Below are 9,357 nucleotides of genomic sequence, written 5' to 3'. Positions count from 1 at the left end.
CAAAGAAAGATTTGTAAAATTATTTGAATAGCAAACGGCAACGTGATTTGCCATATGGGGATGCCGAAAGCTTGATGTTTTATTTAGACAATCAACGTAATTTAAACCCTGCATTTGTGTATTCTATACAGATGGACAGTGAGGATGACACAAATAATTGAAACATGACCTTTATATTGAAACATTTTTTATTCCCCTTAAATTTGTATATGGATAGTGGTACTAATTTGTATAAAACAATGATAGACCATATACATTATTGTAATTTTTCATTTGAAAATTTCAGTGTGCATAATAGTGGTTGGTTGCTCAATTATGAGATAGTTTTTTGTGTGGGTTCCAATACAAAAGTACTTCACATAAAGAGTTGGTATGTACAGTGGTTATTCTAATTTACCAAAAAATTATGAAGATATTAAGATTTGGTATGTATGAATGCGCTAACGTTTATGCAAACTTAGTTAAAACGGAATGGTTCCGTTCTGATCACACTGTTGAAACGGAAATGGTTCTGTTTAAAAAGGAACCATTCTGTTTCAACTCGGTCATGAATATGATACCCAGGGAATGGTTCCTTTTTAAACGGAACCATTCCGTTTAAACACTGTAATCAGTCTGATGAAACAGAATGCTTCCTTTTTAAACGGAACCATTCCATTTCATCCCTATGATTAGTCTAATGAAACGGAATGCTTCATTTTTAAACGGAACTATTCCGTTTCAACACTGTGATCAGTCTAATGAACGGAACCATTCCGTTTCAACACTGTGATCAGTCTAATGAAACGAAATGGTTCCTTTTTAAATGGAACCATTCCGTTTCAACATTATGATAAGTCTACTAAAACGGAATGGTTCCTTTTGATCTGTCCATTTCAACACTGTGATTAGTCTGATTAACGGAACCATTCCATTTCAACACTGTGATCAGTTTGATAAAACAAAATAGTTCCTTTTTAAACGGAACTATTCCGTTTCAACACTGTGATAAGTCTAGTGAAACGGAATGGTTCCTTTTGATTAGTCCGTTTCAACACTGTGATCAGTCTGATGAACGGAACCATTCCATTTCAACACTGTGATCAGTCTAATAAAACAAAATAGTTCCTTTTTAAACGGAACTATTCTGTTTCAACACTGTGATAAGTCTAGTGAAACGGAATGGTTTCTTTTGATCAGTCCGTTTCAACACTGTGATCAGTCTGATGAACGGAACCATTCCGTTTCAACACTGTGATCAGTCTGATAAAACAAAATAGTTCCTTTTTAAATGGAACTATTCCGTTTTAACACTGTGATAAGTCTAGTGAAACGGAATGGTTCCTTTTGATCAGTCCGTTTCAACACTGTGATCAATCTGATGAACAGAACCATTCCGTTTCAACACTGTGATTAGTTTGATGAAACGGAATGGTTCCTTTTTAAACGAAACTATTCCGTTTTAACACTGTGATAAGTCTAGTGAAACGAAATGGTTCCTTTTGATCAGTCCGTTTCAACATTGTGATCAGTCTGATGAACGGAACCATTCCGTTTCAACACTGTGATCAGTCTGATGAAACGAAATGGTTCCTTTTTAAACGGAAACATTCCGTTTCAACACTATGATAAGTCTAGTGAAACGGAATGGTTCCTTTTGATCAGTCTGTTTCAACACTGTGATCAGTCTGATGAACGAAACCATTCCGTTTCAACACTGTGATCAGTCTAATGAAACGAAATGGTTTCTTTTTAAATGGAACCATTTCGTTTCAACATTGTGATAAGCCTAGTAAAACGGAATGGTTCCTTTTGATCAGTCCATTTCAACACTGTGATCAGTCTGATGAAACGAAATGGTTCATTTTTAAAACGGAAACATTCCGTTTCAACACTGTGATAAGTCTAGTGAAACGAAATGGTTCGTTTTGATCAGTCTGTTTCAACACTGTGATCAGTATGATGAACGGAACCATTCTGTTTCAACATTGTGATCAGTCTAATGAAATGAAATGGTTCCTTTTTAAATGGAACCATTCCGTTTCAACATTGTGATAAATCTAGTAAAACGGAATGGTTCCTTTTGATCAGTCCGTTTTCAACACTGTGATCAGTCTGATGAACGGAACCATTCCATTTCAACACTGTGATCAATCTGATGAAACGAAATGGTTCCTTTTTAAACGGAACCATTCCGTTTCAACACTGTGATAAGTCTAGTGAAACGGAATGGTTCCTTTTGATCAGTCTGTTTCAACACTGTGATCAGTCTGATGAAATGAAATGGTTCCTTTTTAAATGGAAACATTCATTTTGAACACTGTAATATGTCTAGTGAAACGGAATGCTTCCTTTTGATGAGTTTGTTTCAACACTATGATCAGTCTGATGAAACGGAATGCTTCCTTTTTAAACGGAACCATTCCATTTCAAATGGGTCATGAATATGCTAAAACGGAATGATTCCTTTTTAAACGGAACCAGTCCATTTTAACACTGTGATCAATCTGATGAAACGGAATGGTTCCTTTTTAAACGGAACCATTCCGTTTCAACACTGTGATCAGTCAAATGAAACGGAATGGTTCCTTTTTAAACGGAATCATTCCGTTTCAAGTAGCTTCAGAACGGAATCATTTCGTTTCCTCCCTGTGATCAGTCTTATGAAATGGAATCATTCCGTTTCAATTAGCTTCCGAACGGAACCATTCCGTTTTACCCACTTTGCATAAACGTTAGCGCATGGTCACATACCAAATCTTCATATCATCACATTTTTTTTGGTAAATTAGAATAACCACTGTACATACCAACTCTTTATGTGAAGTACATTTGTATTGGAACCCAAAAAAAACCATCCCATAATTGAGCAACCAACCATGGGGTAAAAAAAATAACATGTCATCTCACCAGACACTGCTAGCTGTTTCACCTCATGAACCAAACAAACCATACTCTTAAAATTTCATGGAAAATAACTTTTCTCCACCCCACCTTTATTCCAACAAACAACTGGTGTCTAAGGAAGTTTTAGATTTGAATCTTCGTCCTTATACATTTCTTCCCTTTCTTGTCTCCTTGTCACCTTTCCCTCAGTAAGAAATGCTATTTTTTTTCAAGATCTAGCTCAAATTTTAATACATTCTATGTAAATCTATCAAATGTTGAGAGGTTGAGAGAAAACAAAAGTGACTTGCTCTCCTAGAGTCCAAGCCATACAGAGTAAAAATCTTTATGGGTCTTTTTAACATTATGTAGTTGAAGTATGTGGTTGCAGCTAACCAGAGATTACATGTCCCCCACCTCAATAAAAGAATCAACCCTCCCATCTTTATTGCCTCATAACTAGAAAGATCTCTTTCATCATTCAAGTAGGCAGTTGTTAAAATAACTTGAGGGCTCATATGCCCCAACCAGTCAATAATGGAAGCATAGCTTATCCATGTTCCTTGCCATCAAGAGAATATAGAAGTAGCAAGGTCTCCCACATCATGCAAGTTTAGAGACTTGTTATCAGAAGTAGCACACAATGAACATCTCTACATACCACCATCCAAGGAAAAGCCAATCTAAGCAGCAAGGTCTCCTACAACATGCAAGTTTAGAGACTAGTTATCAGAAGTAGTACACAATGAACATCTCTATACACCACCATTCAAGGAAAAACCAATCTTCAGATAATCAAATATTACAAAGATTTCATGATCATTCACACTACCAACTTATTCACATAAACAACACCTTCCCACTATCCTATATAGAAAACCTAAAATGGGGGGAAATAAACTTCACAATACCATAAAGACATGTTCTAGATTGATTGTCGAACATTTACAAGAGAGGAAAGCAAACACTCTGAAATCAGAAAATGCATGGCTTCCTTTGCTTAATAATAAATATTCCCTCTACTTTCAAACCAATCTTTGCTTCGAGCTTTAAGATTCAGACAGCATGGTCAAACAAAAGATGCTTCTCCAACCCCATTATCTGAAGTTGTACATGCATGGAGCATAGTACATATATCTGTCATTTCAAGGAATTGCTCCGCATTGTCCATCAACAGAGGTCCATATTCGAAAACTAGCTTCTTGCACTGCCAGAAAAATTGAAATAGCAGACAAACAAATATAAGCAAGAGAAATGAATTGGCTTTTCTGGAAAATTGGTTCATTGCATATTTGTGGAAAGTCGTAGAAAAAATTCCTCTGAATTAATGGATGGACAGACAGAACCTAGTTGAGGTAACTTATTGGGATTGCAATATATTAAAAAAAAAAATGGCCCGCAAAGGTGAATGTTTATGGGAAGGTTTTCTGAATGGATTACATAATGGAAATTCATAGCGTCTTTAAAAAATGAGAAATTGGTGCACTTGAAGTTGAATAAGGACCCAAATCTTAAAGGAAACAAGAAAGCATATGAGTCCTATGTATTAGTTTAAACAACTCAATCACACCAAATCAATGACCTGTAAAAACAGATAAGATACAAAAGTCTTCACCTCCTTCACATAGCTCTCCACTGCATCACATCCCTTTAGAAGAATCTCGATTACATCCAACTGCAATAATTACCAAAGATAAGCAAAAGCGTCAATTAGAAACAGCCACCATATAAGTCGCATCCATTAAATTTTTTATTGGAAGTAATTTTCATTTTATTGACACGTAAAATGTAATCCAGAACTTATTTCATAAAGAGCTTCACTCGGTGAAGCTTCTTTTATTACAAAACAGTAACTTGAATTTCCGGCCAACCACAAACTTAAAGCCTGCATGCTACATAGCTTTTTTCTTTCCTTTTTCTTAACGGGTCCATGTTACATAGTTAAGCCTTAATGACAAAGTGGGATGCATTTTGCAAATGACATTACCATTTTTTCCAAGGAACCATCCTCTAAACTTTAATATTCATTGTAAGGACTTGACCACAAAGCCCTCTATAGTCTAATACAACATACATCAGTCTTGACCATCAAACCAAATGCAAATTGCTATTTTATTTTGAATGTTGGCTAAACCCAAGGCCTATAAAGAAAATACATTGCTAGACAAAATCTATGCAAATTAGATAATTAACTATTCCAACAGAGAAACACAGATATGATTAAAATTCATAAAACAGATTTACACTGTCTATTGGTTCAGCAATCGATATCCTCTTCTCTTCTTCTTATGAGTGGTCTTCTCCAGCTTCCCCGCTCTTCATCTGATTGTTGAGGTTTCCCCTTGTTCCCCCTATCTTCTTTATCCTTCTTTCTTCTCTATTCTGTCCCCCATTAGTAACCCTAAGAGTATCTAGTAGAGTCCAATCTACAAGCAGCCTGTTGTGGAGTAAGGTATTACTCAAGAAAAGAATTAACAAGACGATGAAGAGATATAATAGCTATCAACTAGTGGTTCTTTAATTCTGTTACTAAATATTTCAAATGAGCACTAGTCATTAGCAACTTAGGGGAGAGAAAAAAGAAGAGATAAGCGAGTCTTAAAAGTACAGGTAAGTATTAACCATTGATCTCGTATGTATCTATTTTGACCCTCACTTTTCAACATCCAGCGCCTTGAGAACTATGGCCACACAAATAGCCAGGATACCCTTCGCAGAATATATACCATTTACTGATTGCTTCTTGTACGAGATCCTCAAGTGAAGTTTTGCTCCTAATAATAAACCCAAAGGCAAAAAGAATCCTACCCAGGAATGTGGCTACACCAACACTCCTGTGAGTGTGTCTATATTCTCCCATAAGAAAATACATATATGCTCCCTTGTATTAATAAGAATAGATATACAAAAACAAGAATCTCATACTCCTGGACAGAAAATTGTTTCAATTTTGCAATTGATCAGGAGATTAAGATTGATGAGAGGAGATTACAACCTCATGAGCAACATCCTTCAAAAAGCTGACAGCAAAATTTCCATGAATTCCACCGGTATTACATAAAATAGACCAGATATCATCTTCATCCTGGAAAAGAAAAATCAGGGGGTGGGAGGAGATCATGTATTATTAGAACTAGTAGGAGAAGTAACACTTGTTCACTTATAATTAGGCAAAACTTTAATTGATCAGAAAAATAAAAAGCTAGCAAATGAACAGTTTGTCCTGACCATAGGTAGAGAATTCCTAAATTTATGCTATATTCTTTCTAAAAGTACATAGCAGACCACATATTTTTCAAAGTTCAGGATGATTCACATATTTTATACCTCAGTTGTGCCATTCTTAACTTTTTCAAAATTTCCATATCATTATATTTGATTTTCCATTTTTTCCATAGCTGATCTACAATTCAATTCAAAACTAACAAATTTGAAAATATGGTTATATATTAAATATATGCCAAAATTTTTCCCTTACTTTTCAATGAAAACACAAAATCATAAAGGAGAGTATCTAATGGTGTGACTTTCTGTACCAAATTTTGCAATGGCCACAATGAAGACATGAAAAGAAAATGAGACAAGCAAAAGAACCAAGAGTGAAACCATTAGCCAAGATGGTAGCAAGCTACAAGAAGAAATGGCACAGAATAAGCAACAGATCATCACACCTGTGGGTATTTTTCCAAATTGGATAATAGGCCGTGAATTAATGATGCAAACATCTCCAGATCTGGTAACTTCATTAACTGAAAAATCTTTCTAACTTGATATCTAACTGAGGAACTAGTATCCATTAGACAATCAATCAACTGCAAATACCAGAAAAGTACAAAATTCAGAGTTAGTATACTGAGAAGAAAAAAAATCTTTCAAGTAAAAGGAAAATATAGATGGTTCTACAAACTTCTATCAAATTATGTGATCAAATTAGAAGTATCCAGCTTGCTGCCGTTGATGTTTGACAGCTGCAACACATCACCTGGGTGTCCAGGCACTTTGGTGATGCCTAGATGATGCCTTGTCCCCTTGGTTTCAACCCCCCCCCCCCCCCCCCCCCCAAAAAATAAAAAATAGGAGGGAGGAAAAAATAAAAGTAAAAATAAAATATAAAAAAACTCTAAAAAGCCTTGAATTGCCTACATTCTGTGACAACTACAAAGGTTTCAGAATTCATAGACTGCTTTGGTTAGCACAACAGGATGTTGGCAATGACAAGAGAATACCATATGAATGTGAGCTTCTTGCACCCATCGATTATCTGACTTTTAGTTATAATAATGTTATTAACAGGATTTAAGTAAACATGCTTCGACATAGACCATGAAAGCGTTTCTTAAAAATATATCACAAAAAAAAGTATACATAACAGGAAAAAAAGATTGAAAATCCGTATTAGCAACTCACCAATTGTATCAAAACTTTGTGAATTAGGAACAACACCACTAATGGGAACAACACCATGCGAAGGCCGAATCCCTTAAAATTCACAGTATGCTGCAGGGCTCTTACACTTCCTCCAAAGGTCGTGCCTGGAAGGAAAACGCCAATAGTACAAGAAGGGTTTGTATGAGAACCTCCATCAGGGGGAAAGAAAAAGCAAGATGATAATATCTCAAGGGAGTAAATGTTTCGGACCTAAGGAGAAATCTACAAGGTTCCCTGCCACCGCTGCAGCAGACCCACTTGAAGATCCTCCAGGAATCTGATATGGGAAAGAAGGATTAACAGGTGTTCCATAGTGTATGTTTTCCCCATTGAGACTGCAATCAAAAACTAAAAGGCAACAAAATATTAAACATAAAACATGAACAACTCTTCATCCCAGAAATTGTTCAAATAAAAAATAAATAAATGGAACATACCTGTAGGCCAATTCATCTAAGACGGTTTTACCAACAGATGTGGCACCAGCATTCAAGAGAGCTGTAACAACGGGAGCAGTTGATACAGCAGCCGAGTGGGTCTTGGCCCAATCCGGATGACCAAATCTAGTCACATACCCTTCAACATTAAATCTGTTCACATAAACCCAAAATTTCAAGACCAGTTCAGAAATTGCAAATGAATAGACAAGTTAAAGAAAAATGAAAGAAGTCAAAAGAAGTAAACGAAGAGAGAAAAGAGTTAGACATGTTTTTGAAAAGTAAGGCCTTGGAGTTCAGTAGAAGCAGTTGGAGGAGTTAGTACGAATTTCTCCATGAAAGCTCCAAACGCTAGAACGAGTACCCAAACTAGGGCTTCTTCTTGTTCAAGTTGTTGTTTCAGGCTACTTCTTCTTCTTCTCCGTTACAGCCTCGATCGAAAGCTCAATACGACGATGTAACACGAAATCAGGGGTAAACCGAAAAACGCTGGAACGAGTTGGATTCTTGTTCAAGCTGCTGCTTATTCTTCTTCTCCAAGATGCAAACTTCGATCGATATCAGATGTAGCAAACAAAAATGCTTCAAGAGAAAGAAGATTCTTGTTCAACCTGTTGCTTCTTTTTCTTCTTCTCCAAGATGCGTTAGAGCTTCTATGATATCACGAAATGAGGTTTGGTTTCTTACCGTTTGGGTTTTGTGCTTTTCAAAAGATTTTGAAAATTGTACATTTTGAAATCAAAATTTGAAATCGTATATACTGTTTTGGATTGTATATAAAATGTATCCCTCTCAATTGAGTCGAACCGCCCAACTTGAACAGTTGGGTTGTGCTGGACCGAACCATCAAACAAAACCGATGTTTTAAACAAGGATTTGAGTATTTTAGATTATTTTATTGTTAAAATGAAGTCAGCCGTCCGATTAGATCGGACGGCCGGCTTGACGGTCCTGCGCATTAATTACGCAGAACCTTAGGAAAATTGCAAACAAACCTCTTCTCAAAAAAGAAAATTATAACATTCATAACGGAGTCCTATTAAAAAAAGAAATAAGTCTTAGTTTACCAAATTGCACTAGAACCCCCTCTTAATTGGATAATATCACTTATCTCCTCTCTTACCTAGAACTGGTATGAAATATCATCCTTCCATTAAATTTTTAGTTAAATTCTACTTTTACAATTAAATATTTTCCTAAAACTCCAAACAACATTTAAATCTCAAATTACCCTCCGAACCCCTCTCCCTCCCCAAATACCGTTAATTACCTTAGTAGTTAAACTCTAAATGACTTTCAATCAGTTTTTTCTTAAAACTCCAAATTAACCTTATGTTCTTTTGATCTAGAGGTTTCAATTTCATTAAGGAAAAAAAAAAAAAAAAAGGAAAGGAAATTTAAAATACGTCTTCGTTAGGGTTTTTTTTTTTTTTTTTTCATTTTTTTCTCTCAAGAAAAACATCTAAATTAAAGAAACCTATGGGTATTTTGACGTTTTACAAACAAAATTAATTGAGGATAAATTAGGTTTTTAACTCTACGGTAATTGAGGGTATTTCGGGATTTTAACAATAATTTAATTGAGAGTGATTTAAGGTTTTAAATGATGGGTAATCGAGGGTAATTT

At 35.5% G+C, this 9,357-nt stretch overlaps 2 protein-coding genes across 2 annotated transcripts; both read right to left on the bottom strand.

Annotated features, from left to right (window-relative positions):
* Positions 1 to 3,897: 3,897 nt before the first annotated feature.
* On the bottom strand, positions 3,898 to 6,613 carry LOC149007597 (uncharacterized). The gene is made up of 4 exons (XM_089164860.1): positions 6,537 to 6,613; positions 5,861 to 5,950; positions 4,481 to 4,540; positions 3,898 to 4,072 (listed from the first exon to the last, which is right to left on the bottom strand). The coding sequence occupies exons 1-4, from the start codon at positions 6,609 to 6,611 to the stop codon at positions 3,935 to 3,937; spliced, it is 363 nt and encodes a 120-aa protein (XP_089020986.1). The 5' UTR covers positions 6,612 to 6,613; the 3' UTR covers positions 3,898 to 3,934.
* Positions 6,614 to 7,480: 867 nt separating this feature from the next.
* LOC149007596 (amidase 1-like) lies at positions 7,481 to 8,757 on the bottom strand. The gene is made up of 3 exons (XM_089167115.1): positions 8,726 to 8,757; positions 7,731 to 7,883; positions 7,481 to 7,628 (listed from the first exon to the last, which is right to left on the bottom strand). The coding sequence occupies exons 1-3, from the start codon at positions 8,755 to 8,757 to the stop codon at positions 7,481 to 7,483; spliced, it is 333 nt and encodes a 110-aa protein (XP_089023241.1).
* Between the last annotated feature and the right edge of the window lie 600 nt (positions 8,758 to 9,357).

Source organism: Hakea prostrata, chromosome 8, assembly GCF_041222555.1.
Source record: "Hakea prostrata isolate BN-2017 chromosome 8, UWA_Hpros_2, whole genome shotgun sequence".
Lineage (NCBI taxonomy): Eukaryota > Viridiplantae > Streptophyta > Magnoliopsida > Proteales > Proteaceae > Hakea > Hakea prostrata.
This window is presented reverse-complemented; position numbering and strand designations above follow the sequence as displayed.